Consider the following 16,063-nt stretch of genomic DNA (forward strand, 5'->3'; position numbering starts at 1 on the left):
CTGAAATCTGTGTAATTTTACTAACAATTGTCACCCCAATAAATTTAATTAAAAAAAAAATTACGAATTGAATTACCATATGACCCAGCAATCCCTCTCCTGGGTATCTACCCAAAAAACCTGAAAACATTTACACATAAAGACACGTGTGCTCCAATGTTCATTGTAGGTTTGTTTACGGTGGCCCAGACATGGAAACAATGAAAATATCCTTCGATAGATGAATGGATAAAGAAGTTGTGGTATATATACACAATGGAATACTATTCAGCAGTAAGAAAAGATGATATAGGAATATTTGTGACAACATGGATTGATCTCGAGAGTACGATGCTAAGCGAAATAAGTCAGACAGAAAAAGCAGAGAACCATATGATTTCACTGATATGTTGTATATAAACCAAAAACAACAAAAGAAGAAGACAAACAAATGAGAAACAAAAACTCATAGACAGAGACAGTAGTTTAGTGGTTACCAGAGGGAAAGGGGGGTGGGAGGTGGGAGATGAGGGTAAGGGGGATCAAATATATGGTGATGGAAGGAGAACTGACTCTGGGTGATGACCACACAATGCGATTTATAGATGATGTAATACAGAATTGTACACCTGAAAGTTATGTAATTTTACTAACAATTGTCACCCCAATAAATTAAAAAACAACAACAAAGCTTATAGTTGAATTAACTCAACCTCAGTGGTCCTCAGAGTGAAAGACAACTTCAGCAAAGTCAACCCTTTCTTTCCCCAGGTTTCTGAGTCTTGATGAAACTGAATAATCAAATGACATACTCGGAGAGGAAAGATTTTCTTTTTTTTCTTTAGATTTAACTGATAAGGACAAAGAGATTTAACTCTCATACTTTAATTTTTCCCTGAAAATTTAATAGCGAGAGGAAATTCATATTGATCAACTTTGAACAGTCTAATATTTTTTTGATGGTGTGATATTTGGAGGATTTGTCTGTCATTTGGGTTCCTGGTCTAATCTTGTGAGCTCTAATAGACAATGTGAAGTAACACAGTATGAGATAAATAATAAGTGAAGTGATATTTCAATAAGGTTCATGGTGGCTTTGGAGTTGATACACTTAATTTCTGACCCACTTCAGAGTTTTCTGAAACCATTTTGAGCATCTTTTTGGAATTTGTTGCGTTTCATGTACTGTTCATTTAACAGCAATAGACACTTCATTTTTCCATAATGATGATATAATGTTAAACTCAAAACACTGATTTGATCACTAGAGATCAAATTCTGAAAGCAATAGAGGTTGTATCATTGTTGGTAAGCATCACTTATTAAATCAGTCATTTGACAACAGAGAGCACAGGATTTAAACAAAAAGGCCATGTAAACTCAGTCTTTTGCTATATTACTATTTAGTATTTCTTATCACAATATTCAATTACCATGTTTGTTTGTTTTCTGGTCACCAATAGGGTAAATTATCTTTTTATCATCATGCACCTTCTTTTTCTTCTTTGGAGAAGCAGCTTAAAGAAATGTAATAAAACATTTATTTTTAATAATGGTGAGATAGAATTATTCAACATAGACTATCTTTTCGTGCTTAAATCAAGAGGAATTGTCATATGGTAATTTATATGTGGGACTGTGGCGAAGTATTGGAGAAGCTAGAGAGATGTGACATAAGAATAAAACAATTGCTCTTGAAATATTGTACCTTCAAGTTAAAAGATATACTTGGAGGGACAGAATTTTCTTTTGGCAGAGAGAAAAAGCTACACCCACCTCCAAATGTCCTGTCCTGTCTGCAAGGATGCTAATCAACATAGCTTACTGGCTGGAGACCCACCAGCCCACAGTACTATTGCAATCCTTGGACGTGCCCCTCAGCTGAGCTTAATCAACCGTACACATATTTCCCCTTCGTGTTTGAGGTGACTATAGTTGTGTTTCTAACCACTTAGGAGGGCAGAGGATCCTCACAGCATGTGTGCTCAGTGGGTTTTCATTAGAAATATAAAGTGTGAGAGTGATCTGTCTCTCCACTGGAGCAGATTCACTTGATAGTCCTTTCCTCTCTCATTCTCTCTGCATTCCCCCTGGAAGCCTTCTACTTTGTGGAAGATGACAACATTACTATAAAAGTATAATTCAATTTCATTTATGAAATAGATATTCTTCTGTCACCTTGACATTATAAATCAAATTCATTTATATTCTACTTCTTCAATAGAAGGGGATTTGAGGTAACAATGTTTAAAATGTCTACTTGAAACTCTTTTCCTATTAAATGAGAAAGATAACAGTTGAAAATGTAGGGATGTATGTAGTTACTGAAGTGATTTCTTCTCTGAAGCATGAGATTGCTGTCATTATCTCAATGAGCTTAATAGATTGAATTAGTTCATTCAGCAAACATATATTTAATCTATACTTACATGCATACAGTACTAGGTGCTCTGTGAAACACAAAAGTGGAAGTTACATTATTACGGGTGATTAAGACGGTTGGAAGTATGTAATAAGTGTATGATGAATGACACAAGTACTATAGGGATTCAAAGGAGCGATATCTTCCTATTAGTGTTATTAAGACAGTCTTTATGGAGCTTCATTTACAGTAGAGCTTAAAAGAATTCTACGATTTGGATAGATGGACAGTGAGCACGTCATTCCAAGCTGAGAAAATTGGATGAAGGGAGGCACAGAAGTATGAAAGGTAATTTGTGTTTTAGGAATGGTGAGTAGTAGTCTCATTTGATTGGACAATGAAATAAAGTGAGTGCTTATTATGGGCTAGAACTTTTAAGTTCTCTATGGAAATTACTTAGGAGTATTATCTTTGTTTTCAGATTCTGAAACTGGCTCAGAGAAGTTAAGTAATTTGTCCAAGCTACCATGTTTCCCCAAAAATAAGACCGGGTTTTATATTAAGTTTTGTTCCAAAAGACTCATTAGGGCTTATATTCAGGGGATGTTATCATGCTAGGGCTTATTTTCCAGTTAGGTCTTATTTTTTGGGGAAACATGGTATTAACATGGCTAGCAAATAGTACAGCAGGACGTAGACTTCAGCAGTTTGGCTCATGAATCTATGCATGTCACCCCTACATCACAGCTCCCTTTCTTCGGCTGCCTTTCTTCAAGAAGGTAGTGTGAAATAAAGTTAAAAAGTTAGAAGCTATCTGATTAGATGTTTAGAATTGTTATATCTTTGAGCGAGTTTGGCTTTTATCATTATGTAGTGACTTTGTGTATCCCTGCTAATGTTTTTCTTTCTTTCTTTTTCTTTTTTTTTTTGATAACAGGTATTACTCTCAAGGACACACGGAATATTCACACACACACACACACACACACACACACACACACACAAATGAGCACGTGCTAGTCATAGAGTCTCAAGAAATATTAATAATTCAGTGTCATGCAGTCTCTGACCCCAATGTAATTATATCATCAGTCATTAATAAAAAAGACAAATAAAAAACTTCCATCACTTAAAACACACTCTCAGAAGAAACCAGGTTAGGGAGTTGGGGAAGTATATGGGAATATAGATGAAAAAAAAAAAAAGGTTAGGTGTGTGTTGGACTCCAAATGGCAATGAACGCTTGCCTGAGAAGTCCGAGTTTCATTTTAGAGGCAATGGGAATCTTTAAGTTTCTAGGCCAGAAGTAGAAACCCTCAGAAAAGGGTTTTAAGTGTAATTAGGTAGCAGTTTAAAATATGGATTTGAGGTAGGTAAAAATAACAGCCAGTAGAGACTAGCTACTAATCTCCTGGAGTGAAATAGGTAGGTTCTCACCTAGATGTAGGATTAATAGGACGGAGATAGGATTGATGGGATGCTATGATGATAACTGCCTGGAAGGTGATCATGTTCTTTCCTGTTACTACGTAGTCACAGATAATTAAAACAAGTCTACAGTTTTACATTCTGGCCATGCAATTTTAATTCATATCATTAATTAATTTAATTTCATAAAGCCCACTATAGTCTTATAATGTTATATACAAAAGGAAGCTAGTAGAGATTGTTCCTCTTTTAAACTTTCTTCATTTCCTTCTTTATTTTCCTTTCTTTCTTCCTTACTTCCCCTCCTTTTGTAACTCCTCCCTTCCTTCTTTCCTTTGTTTTTCTCTGATACTGTCTATTCTTTCTAACTGGCAACATAGCAGAACACTGTGCTGGTATATGATAGCAATTATCTTACACACACTTTTTTGAAGTTTCAGTAGCAAAAAATACTTATTTTGAGTACAGGGAAGTTAGTGAGAACTGCAGTATAGGCAAGCTTGTCTACTGAACAACTTGATAAGATTATTTTAGTTTATTTTAATTTTTACATACATGTCTACTTTCCAACTTGGACTGTAATAGGGAAATGCCTACAACCATGCCTGATATAAAAAGCAAGTAGTTAAGTGTAAGCAAACGATTTTTACAAAAGAATTTTTATATAAATACATAGATAAGCACTTCATACATAGCTATATCAGATTTTAGTGTTCTTACTTTCATAATGTGTTCCATCTTGTCCTCTATAATCAAATGTGTTTTTTCCCATCTCTTCTCTTTGAAAGCCATTTTCTTGCATTTTTTGTAAATGATAAGCCATTTTTTTCTCTAGAAGGGCTTGTTTCTAATATATTAAAGAAAATATATTGGTTAACATCAATTTGCTATTTGGAAATGAGAGAGTAATGCTGAGCGAAATAAGTCAGACAGAAAAAGCAGAGAACCATGTGATTTCACAAAACAAATATTTTAATATGATAGTATATTGGAAATGAACAGTCATTCCTGTCTTGTGACTTGCAAGGTTATGCTGAGTTCAAATTTGGGATGGTAGTAAGGGGTATATTTTTATCTGTGGTCAAACATGAAGAATATATTTAACCCATTGATGCAATTTACCTCACTGTACACACTTGGGGAAAACTAGTCCAGTTTCAGATCAGAAACGGTTTTTTAATCCATAGCTACCCTGGTGAGTTCAGGGAATTTTTAAATCATCTTCAATTAGAAGAGACCTGAGTGACTTAACCACAAGTCACTCAGGCCTACCATAGGTAAACATAATATAATACATAAAATGGGACTTCCTTTTGTGAATCTCTGGGCTAATATTGATCTTGGATATACCAGAAAGGATATAATCGCACAGAGAAAGAACCCCAGAAATCCGCAGATGATTCCCTAGAGTATTTAGTAAGAGAATGGATCAGTACTGTGAAATAGCTACCCAAGGTCACAGAAAGCACCATCCTAAAGGATTAGAGAGAACAGTGTTCAGCACCTACGTATCATATCTACTCTCACCAGCCACTTTGAGAAATTTCATAAGTCACAGGGCATTGGGTGGAGGAATAAAATGGGTCTTGCCTCAGTAGTGGGGAATAACTAGTCCCCGACTGAACATGGTTATGGCTCCATCTAACAAATCTTAAAAAGCAAGATCTATAACAAACTGTTTCCAAATAAATTATTTACATCCAAGAAAAAAAGCTAAAAATATTATAAGAATATGAAAATATTCAACACCCCAAAAGTAAAATTCATGATATGTATAGGTTAGATTGGATCTGGCATCCAATCAAAGAATACCAAGCATGTAAAGAAGCAGGGAAATGTGACCCATAAAATGTGTAAATTAATCAATCAAAAGTGACCCAGAAATGACACAAATGTTAGATTTAAAGATAAGAACATTAAAACAGATTACATAACTGCATCCCACATATTCACAAGGTGAAGCAGAAATGAAAGATATAAAACGGACCAAAATAAATTGCTGAAATGTATGAGATAAGTAACGCAGAGGATATATTAACAGCAGAGTAGACAATGCAAAAGAAGAGGTTAATTAATGTTTACTCAGGAACAGACATCACCCAAAAGGAAAACACTGAAAGAAAAAAAACAACAAAACGAAAATAGTATCAGTGAGACGTGGGACCACATCAAGCAGCCTGACATGTGTGCAGAGAGGAGAGAGGGGACAAAATATCTGATGATAATGCTCACCATCACTGCTTGTATTCTACATTGTGCTGGAGGTTCCAGTCAGTGCAATCAAGCAAGAAATGAAATAAGAACATAAGCCAATTTGAAGAGAATAAATAAAACCACCTTTATTTACGGGCAAATATGATAATCTATGTAGAATGTCAATTGACATGTGGAAAAACAACTAGAACTATTAAGTGATTTTAACAATGCGGGATATAAGATGAATACAAAAATTGCTTTTCTATATACTAACATCAAATAATCAGAATTCAAAATAAAAATGCAAATTAGAATAGAATAAAAATTATGAAATACCTACGGATGACTCTATGAAAATGATGTGTAAGACCTGTACACTGCGAACTACATAACATTGATAAGTTAATGAAACCTATAGAAATGGAGAGACATACTTGGGTTCATACGTTGGAAAACGTAGTATTATCACGAGATTGATTGTGCCTAAACTGATCTATGGAGTCAACAAAATTCTAATTAAAATTTCAGCAAGACTTCTCGGTAGAAATTGACAAGGTGATTCTAAACTTTATATAGAAATGTTAGAGGGCTTAGATTAGCCAAAACAACTTTGAAAATGAAGAACAAACTTGGAAGGCTAGCACTACTGATTTAAAGAATTATTAAAGATACAATAATCGGTAACTTAAATTAGACAAATAGGTCAGAGAACAAAAACGAGTGATACAACTGATTTTTTTGACAAAAATGCAAAGGCCAAATCCTTTAAAGATTTTTATAACTCTGTAATTTAAGCTCATAATTTGAAGTAAAAAATGTATATAATGTCAAATCTGAAAGAAAAAGGTATAAAAACAAGAAACACACACACATGAATTGGAAGCCTTTCATATTAAAAAAACGATTTTAAGAAACACAATTTAGAATAACTCTATTGGAAATATCAATACTTCACACAGCTCTGCCATTAACATGGCGTGAGCAGCCTGTGGTGTCACCCTGCCTCCCGTTTGTGGTCATGTCTAATGGGTACACCCAGTGCCCAGAATTTAATTCATCGCACTACTTGCCACTAAAATTGGCCAGGATTCATTGAACAGTAATTGGCATCAGGCAAAAATCAAGAGCAAACCTGGGGTATTTTGTTGTTCTCCAAAAACAAAGATACTTTTGGGGATGTTTGGAAGCAAAAAATAAAAAATAAAAATAATTATATTAGAAAATAATAATTACAGTAAATTAAAATAAGCTGAACTTACCATATAGTATGAACAGGGAGTCCCTGACAATACTAAAAGGTACATGTAACAAAAGTAGAATAAAATATCATGCATATTTCAATTTCCAATATTTAAAAAACTTGCTACATAGCAGTATATATAAATACAACCAGATTATGTAAATCTTACACTTACATCTAGGTTTGTCAAAAATAAACTACCTAAGATGATTTAGAATTGTAGACCAACATTTATTGACATGGAAAGTTGTCAATATTATTTTATTAAATGAAAAAGCAATCTACAAAAAAGCCTATGAGTTATAATAACATGAATTTATTTATTTATTTAATTATTTAAATATACACACATTCATAGAAATTTTGTGCAAGTGTATATGTGTGCATGTTTGTTATATACTGTGTGTGCGTGTATGTGTGTGAGGATGCACACCAGTAAGTTAATAGCACGGTGCTGGAATTAAAAATGATTTCTCTTTATACTGATTAGACTTTAAATTATAAAATATTATATATCATTTAAAATTAAAAGCAGTTATTCTAAAAAATTAATTCGTGGGGAAAAATTGAGAACCTTTTCCAAGCAATTTTGATTCTAAGGAGAAGTCAGTTATGTCATTTTTTTTCTATAGGAATTACAAGTATAATTTATGGTGTGAGATAAAGTCAAAAGTAGTTATATCAAATAGAGTAGTACTTCTTATATTATAGTCAAAGTATAATATGGTCAAAATATAGTAAAAAGTTTAATAACTTTCAGTTTTGTATAAAGCATTATCATTTCGGGTAACAGATCCATCATCATCTTGTATAGTTAGTATACTTTCAAAAATCAAAACTAGCAAAAGCTTTTCCCAAATTAGAGGTTAAACATACCTTCCTGTCACTCTCTTCTCTGCTTCTACGTCGTTGTTCCTCTATCCTAGCTTCTCTTTTAACGTCTTCTCCAATCTTTGTCAGAAGTAACATCTCTTTTGTCTTCCATTCCTACAGAGCAAAATGTTACTGTACTCAGTGCTTACAGTAAACCTTTGTATTTTGTCCACCACCAGCAAGCAAATTAGAAGTTAAGGGCCTAACGGAAATCAGGTCAAGCATACTGAAAATCATACATTGGCTTTCGAATGGGCTTTCCTTACTGTACTCAGATTAGGAATGCAGTCATGGTTAGTTTTTACTAAAGCTAAATTTTTAAAACATGGCCCTTGGGGTGGCCAGTTAGCTCAGTTGTTTAGAGGTGGTGCTGATGAAAGATAACACCAAGGTTGCCGGTTCCATCCCCGCATGGGTCACTTATAAAAAAAAAAAAAAGGCTCTTCCCATACTGAAGGCTATAAGGGAGTTAAATAGTGTCTAATAACTTTCACAATCATCTCTTAAAGAGCACTTACTGACTCATATATATATAGTATATAGTTTGTGGTGTCAGCTTCCTTGTTTTACGTGAGGTAAGATTAATGTAGGTAAATTATTTAGACCTGAAATAACTTCAAGAAGTATGATAGACAGATAAAATTATTTACAAATGAAACAACTGTACACAAATTTTCTTTTAATATTTTAGGTTGATGTCTCTCACCTCTTCAATTTTTCTACGAAGACAAAGTTTTCTTCTTGTATCTTCCCGCTGTCGTCTTTCTTCTCTAACCATCTGCAATAGGCGCTGCTCCTCGGCTGTGCGCTCACGTTGTTCTAATTCCCTGCTTATCATATCCAAATATCTATGTAAAAGTGCAAATGCAAATGAAGGTGAATTGGGTTATTCCCCTTAAAATGGCATCAACTTCTTTGATCTGCCCAAACCACCTCCTTGCTTGCTTTTTATTTCTTGAATTATAGGAATTTTATAATTTTTCTATCAACTCTGTTCATGGACCTGTAAGCTAGCTCTCACCATATTTTACTTGTTATACAACTCTCTCTACCATATAAGTATCTGTTCTTATGGCCAAAACAATGGTAAAATGTGGAGCAAAGTCATAAAAAACATTTTGCATAGAAAGTATTCATAACAGTAGTTTTAAGAATATGAGTTTGCAGAGAAGGCTGAAACAACTGAAACATTGATTTCAAATCTAGAATAAAAAACAAGTTTGAATTTCCTAAGAAAAAGATGTATACTGTGTACCATGTATTTTACAAAGTCTTGAAAAAATCTTACATTAATAGTCCGGGTCTCCGGTGTGTCAATATGCATTATAGAACTCCCACAAAATGAAGCCAAGGAATATAAAGTCATGCTATGAAGCCCAACCTCTAACCTTAACGAAGAAGGACAAAAAAGAGCTATAATATCCATTCACTTCCTAAGATATGGGCTTGACCACAGAATGGTAAAGGTTGAACATGAGTAGGTCATATCTGAATAGTTTACGCATTTTCTTTGAGGGACGATGCACATTTATATCAGCATTATATAGTTATATTAAACCTCCATTTTTGACTTTGCACTAACTTTCTCAAACTTAATGCTGTCAGCTCTTAAAGACGAATCATATGCAAATAAAAACCACAATGAGCTATCACCTCACCCCAGTCAGAATGGCTATCATCAACAAGACAAATAGTAACAAGTGTTGGAGAGGCTGTGGAGAAAAAGGAACCCTCATACACTGTTGGTGGGAATGCAGACTGGTGCAGCCATTATGGAAGGCAGTGTGGAGGTTCCTCAAAAATTACGAATTGAATTACCATATAACCCAGCAATCCCTCTCCTGGGTATCTACCCAAAAAATCTGAAAACATTTATCCATAAAGACACGTGTGCTCCAATGTTCATTGCAGCTTTGTTTACGGTGGCCAAGACATGGAAACAACCAAAATGTCCTTCGATAGATGAATTGATAAAGAAGTTGTGGTATATATACACAACGGAATACTATTCGGCGGTAAGAAAAGATGATATAGGAACATTTGTGACAACATGGATGGATCTTGAGAGTGTAATGCTGAGCGAAATAAGTCAGACAGAAAAAGCAGAGAACCATGTGATTTCACTGATATGTGGTATATAAACCAAAAACAACAAAAGAACAAGACAAACAAATGAGAAACAGAAACTCATAGACACAGACAATAGTTTAGTGGTTACCAGAGGGTAAGAGGGGTGGGGGGTGGGAGGTGAGGGTAAGGGGGATCAAATATATGGTGATGGAAGGATAACTGACTCTGGGTGGTGAACACACAATGGGATTTATAGATGATGTAATACAGAATTGTACACCTGACATTTATGTAATTTTACTAACAATTGTCACCCCAATAAATTAAAAAAATAAATTAAGAAAAAGAAAAAACAGCAATAAAAAAAAGAAAAGTAAAAGCAGAGAACCATATGATTTCACTGATATGTGGTATATAAACCAAAAACAACAAAAGAACAAGACAAACAAATGAGAAACAAAAACTCATAGACACAGACAATAGTTTAGTGGTTACCAGAGGGTAAGGGGGGTGGGGGGTGGGAGATGAGGGTAAAGGGATCAAATGTATGGTGATGGAAGGAGAACTGACTCTGGGTGGTGAACACACAATGGGATTTATAGATGATGTAATACAGAATTGTACACCTGAAATCTATGTAATTTTACTAACAATTGTCACCCCAATAAATTAAAAAAAAGATGAATCATAAAAGCTATTGCTAGAAGCATGTGCTAAAAGATAACTTCCCTCCAGCTGCAACTATAGGGAGGATTTGGATCTGATTCATTCCTCAGTTATCAGTTTGGATTACCCCTTGGACTTCCAGAAACCCTGTCTTCTCTGGTAGAAATTGTTCTTCATAGCCTTGGCACCAAAGTTTTCTATTCCTGTACCTCTTGGTCTCCCTTTCTTTCCATACTAAGGGCAATAGTGGATTTAGGGAGTGTCTAGTACTTTTTAAAAAATCTTAACTTCAATTCTTTCTAGTATTTTCCCAACTTATTTGAATCCACAATATATACATAAAATGTGCATTAACTTCGATCTTACCTGTGTCTTATTAATCGTTCCTGGTCCTTAACAGATTGGGTGTCCTCCTGTAATAACCAGTTTTGGAATTGTGTGACATCAGAATGTCCAGGTATTTGACTGTCTTCTTGTAGTTTATTTACTTGTTTTGCAAGCATTTTCTATTTTAAAAACAAGTGTGTATCACATATATGCATATATATGAATGAGATACACACATACATGAATTTATGAATTTATATATTCATATACAGTGTTCTTTACATTTATCAGAAATAAAACTGTCCTTTTATATTCCTTTTTACATTTAGTGTTTAGTACAATTCCTAGACTTTGTAAATAGCTAATTCTGCTTAACTGCATTTCAATCTATTTTGAATCCATTGCAGACATGGACAACTGAACCCAAATAAAGATTTCTCTTTCTGAAAATAAAAGATAACTTATTCATCATACATTTCTACTCATTCTGAAAAAAATAAATGAAAATATGGAAGAAGGGGAGGAGAAACTCTAGGCACTGCAGGGGACATGGGGGAAGCTATAGAACACTTAACGGTAGAGGGAAGTCATTCTCATTTCTATACAACCATCTCAGCTTAGAACATAAATTTGTAAAAGTACACATACACACACCTTTTTTATTTTAATTCAACTCTCTTGACCCTAATACCTCAATTACACACACACACACACACACACACACACACACACACACACCTGGAGTCAAAAATGAAAAGGAAGTCATTATTTATACCCACTCACTCTATACCCAATAATTCCACTTCATCATTAGAATATCGTTGTGTAGGTGAACACAGCTGAATGGTCGTAGGTACAAACACACAGTGTACGTGTTCCCTGAGGCACCTGTGACACATTATAACTATTCATACTGTTCCTCTCCTTACCAAACCTCAAACTGTTTTGGGTTCCAGCTTAAGAATCTTGCTGCCACAACAGACACGTCCAATTGGCCCCAGTTCAGACAGAAGGGACACATTGGGGTAGCAATTTAATTTCTAAATTATACCAGCTCCCACTGGCACATTAATGGATGACCTGTCCCTTTCTCTTTCTTGGTCCAAGATAGCAACCTCAAAATATTTGTTTCTGCTCTAAATTTTCATTTGGAAAAAAAATATTTAATTAGTTTGTCAAAATTAAAGGTAAAAAGATTATAAGAAACTACTTTGCATACAAATAAACCTTTCTTCTAAACTCTATGTAAGAAACCAAATTTCAGTATTTAACTTACTTGTTCTTTTATATAGTTTCTTTCAAAGTCTAATTTTAAACTGGTAAGATAGTGTCTGTACTTATTCAATTCCCGCAAGTTACATACAACCTATAAAACAAAACAACAGCAAAAGTATATATAAATATAAATATTTAAAAATCATAGCAATCACTTTCAGGAAAAAAATAGTTAATAATATCCAATTTGATAGTATTTTGTTTTCAAGAGTAATAAATTGCTATCTATTTTGTATCTCTACAATTGTTAAACAACAGGGAATTTCTATCCAAATCTCATTACTTTATTAATATGACTTATGCCATGATAGGAATTTAGTATACACAGCTGTAGTTTAACATAAAATACCAATGTATAATAATGTTCAATACAAATTAGACTATTCTTATGTTATATCAGGATTCTATCAGGCTGATTTTACTAGGTTCCTATTTTGTCTCAAGTTTTTTAAAGTGTATAAGACACAATCCTTGAAAAGCATACAGTGCCATTAGAGACAGAAATAGGACTATGAAATAGGACAGTTGGGAAATTACCTTTATATCCTCAAGTTATTACTAATCATCTTTTGTTATTACAAAGAAAAAAGGTGGAGGAAGTAGTATCCTTTAGAAACAATTGTCCAATTTCTATTGACCCAAATATTAAGTAATTTATGGAATTTCCCATTAAGTATTTCTCATGACCAAGTTAAAGGTGATACCCCACCCCCATCACAGTGAGGTATAGAAACAAGCTTATGTCAAGTCTTGGAGGCCTTCAATGATAAAAAAGAAGTAATCTCCGACCTACTTTATTATTGCTGGTGATGTAGCCACCTTTCTTTAATCTCCTCAGGATATCTTTGCGCTTATAGTATGCTCTTAAATGTGGATCATGGAGACTTTTATATTCGTTTTCCATAAGTCGGCAATAAGGATCAGTCAGGTTAAAACTATAAGAAGGTCGAAAAAGCTGCAAATACAGATTTAAAAATATGACAAATGTAAAATTAACTAATTTCACTTTTAAGTATCAACCTGTTGAAATGACTAGAATGTTCACTAAAAATAAAATATGCAAGAGTAAACTGAAGTGGGAAAAAAACAGCAACAGAAAATTTTGCATTTAGAAACACTAATTACTTATTCCTACATTTTTTTTACTCCACTGACCTGAATTACTCTAAAAACCCACCCTCATTCAATTAATTTCTCCTCTGATCTCCATCATTTCCTGGCTCTGAGCCAGAGAAGAAAGAAAGGAAAAGAAAGAGAATAAGATAAAATTTGTTTTAATGTTAAGATTCTCCATTTCCTTCCTCCCTCCTTCATGGTCAAAGCATTGCATTCAAAGGGTAAAGGGATAGTATTAATTATGACTATTATATTTCAATATCTGAAAATGAAGAAAAATAGAAAATCTTTCACCAAGATTCATGGAAATAACTTTATCAAAATATAGTAAAGTGGGGGGTGGGAGATGAGGATAAGGGGGATCAAATATATGGTGATGGAAGGAGAACTGACTGGGTGGCAAACACACAATGGGATTTATAGATGATGTAATACAGAATTGTACACCTGAAATCTATGTAATTTTACTAACAAGTGTCACCCCAATAAATTAAAAAAAATAGAAATTAAAAACATATAAAGTAAAACTCAGATATTAAAGATAGATTAAAGAGTTTGTATCTTGAGGTCTTATCTAATGCAAGAAACCCAACAATATTTGAGTGCTACACTCAGGAAAAAATTCAAGATCTATATTATAAAGTTCAATATATTGAATAACTAGTTATAAAGGATATTGATAGGAACTGAGATTTCTCCATACGTGTAAAGACCAAATACAACCCTATACAGTAGCCCTTAACATATAAAAGAAGGAAAATATCAGCTGATAGTCATGTTTCTATATCTGTTACTTTAGAGGAAACAGCTCAGTTATTTAATCTCACTTATAAATTAAAACATTACTAAAGGGAGGGTGTTGTTTGTTTGTTTTATTGTGAGTTCTTGGTCCATTTTTCAATAGTTGATGGTGTTAATGCATTATGGGAGAACCTCTGAAAGGGAAGAAGTGAAAGATAGAAGTAGGTGTAGAAGAATGTCTTTACATTCTTCCTTTTTGTTTTTCTTTATTTTTTTTCCTGCCAGAACAACAGAAGTTTTAGTTTAAAGTAATGTCAAAGCAAGAACTGGCTCAAGTGAAAGGCAATTGAAATGTGTGAGAGATGTGGAAAACCTGAGAGCACTTGCCCTGTTTGCAGGCATCCAATTCAATTTATAAGACCCCACAATCCTGACCTGTCTGAGGGTATCAGTTTGTGACCTCCATGTTGTTCTATCTGGCAGTATCCAACTCAGTTAATTTCTAAGGAGTCTGGCTGGGTGGGATTCTAAAACAAACTCCCTCAAGGTAGGTGGGAGGATCCTTCATATGTGGGAAAAGGGGCAGATTGATGGAACTTGATAGGATATTAGCTTTCCTTTTCCATTTAAAGCTTCCTTGATAAGTTTCTGTTCTCTTGCTTAATACCAGACTTTATTCCATCCTTTCCAAGGGGTCTAAATCATAAAATGCAACTCTTTAATTACCAATGCTTCACTGAAAAGACAAAGAAAGGAATTCTACAGGGCAATGTCTTGAATTCAGTGAGACAGATATGAAACCCATATCTTTCCTGTGAGGGAAGCAACTAACAATCATGAGTCAAAGATTCGACTGATTGTTTCTTTTAGCTGTTGCCATTTAGTTGTCAACCTCTTTTAGATACTGACTTTTAACTGTGGTGCGATGTCTCTCAAGATCAAACCTGGGCTATTGACCTATGAACAAAGAACACCTTTTAAACAAATTCATTCATTGGAGCCAGGGTAACCCTTCTGTTGTCAATTAAAATAAGTGGTTTCCCTCTTTAATAAAATAAAACAAACAAAAAAAGTAAAAATGTACATATAAAGCAGGGTGTCCAAACTTTTTTCAACGTTTTTTACCAAGGGCCATATGCGGTACAATACACAAACAGCCGAGTCACTCACTGGAGGTGAAGTACGTATTGCCTCACCTGGTTTAAGAAAACTAAATATATTTTTGGAATTTGCTGCAGGTCTATTAAAAATGGATTGCAGGCCACAGTTGGCCTGTGGGCCGCAGTTTGGACACCCCTGATATAAAGCATTACTTCATTTAAGAGCTTGTACTGAAAAAAAGACAGATCTTCCAAATTCAGTCTTCAAAGAAATAGTCTGGTGCCTAATTATGATTAAATGAAGACAGTTTTGAGGGAATTAATGTGATAAAGATAGAGAGAACATCTTTTTAAAAAGTAGTTGACAAGTGAATTAATATTCAACAGAAAATGATGATACAGCAAACAACATATTTGAGGAAGCAGAGAAAAGAAAGACCGGGCTAAATTTCTACATAAAAGAGAAGATACAGCTTTCAAACATGCTTTAGGAAAGCTAGTTTGTGTGAGTGTGACTCAGTTAAATTGTGTGAGGTTAGCTCCCTCTATTCTAGTGGAACATATTTGTTTTTAAAAATAAACGTTTTCCAGAAACAAAACTTACTATCAGAAATCATGTTTATTAGGCAAGTATCAAATACCAAGGGGCCCTTTGCATTTCTAATGATGTCATAGACAATAGAATAAGGG

At 34.1% G+C, this 16,063-nt stretch overlaps 1 protein-coding gene across 10 annotated transcripts in view; it reads right to left on the reverse strand.

Moving 5' to 3' along the window:
* LOC109439476 (fibrous sheath-interacting protein 2-like) overlaps nucleotides 1-16,063 on the reverse strand; it is a 162,118-nt gene that overhangs the window by 93,967 nt on the left and 52,088 nt on the right. For 6 of the 10 annotated variants that reach the window (XR_016022329.1, XM_088800767.1, XM_088800765.1 and 3 more), the window contains 6 exons: nucleotides 13,210-13,371; nucleotides 12,418-12,507; nucleotides 11,181-11,320; nucleotides 8,785-8,926; nucleotides 8,082-8,192; nucleotides 4,490-4,616 (listed from right to left, as the gene is read on the reverse strand). Coding sequence is in view for 9 of the 10 variants with exons in the window: in XM_088800767.1 (XP_088656893.1) it covers nucleotides 4,490-4,616; nucleotides 8,082-8,192; nucleotides 8,785-8,926; nucleotides 11,181-11,320; nucleotides 12,418-12,507; nucleotides 13,210-13,320 (721 nt within the window). In the remaining variant the exon portion in view is untranslated. Of the gene's footprint in view, nucleotides 1-4,489; nucleotides 4,617-6,001; nucleotides 8,193-8,784; nucleotides 8,927-11,180; nucleotides 11,321-12,417; nucleotides 12,508-13,209; nucleotides 13,372-16,063 lie in introns of those variants that run through there. The other 4 variants (XM_088800768.1, XM_088800772.1, XM_088800770.1 and 1 more) reach the window with 4 other exon arrangements.

The sequence above is a fragment of the Rhinolophus sinicus genome, chromosome 9 (assembly GCF_057876585.1).
Source record: "Rhinolophus sinicus isolate RSI-liver-muscle chromosome 9, RSI-T2T, whole genome shotgun sequence".
Lineage (NCBI taxonomy): Eukaryota > Metazoa > Chordata > Mammalia > Chiroptera > Rhinolophidae > Rhinolophus > Rhinolophus sinicus.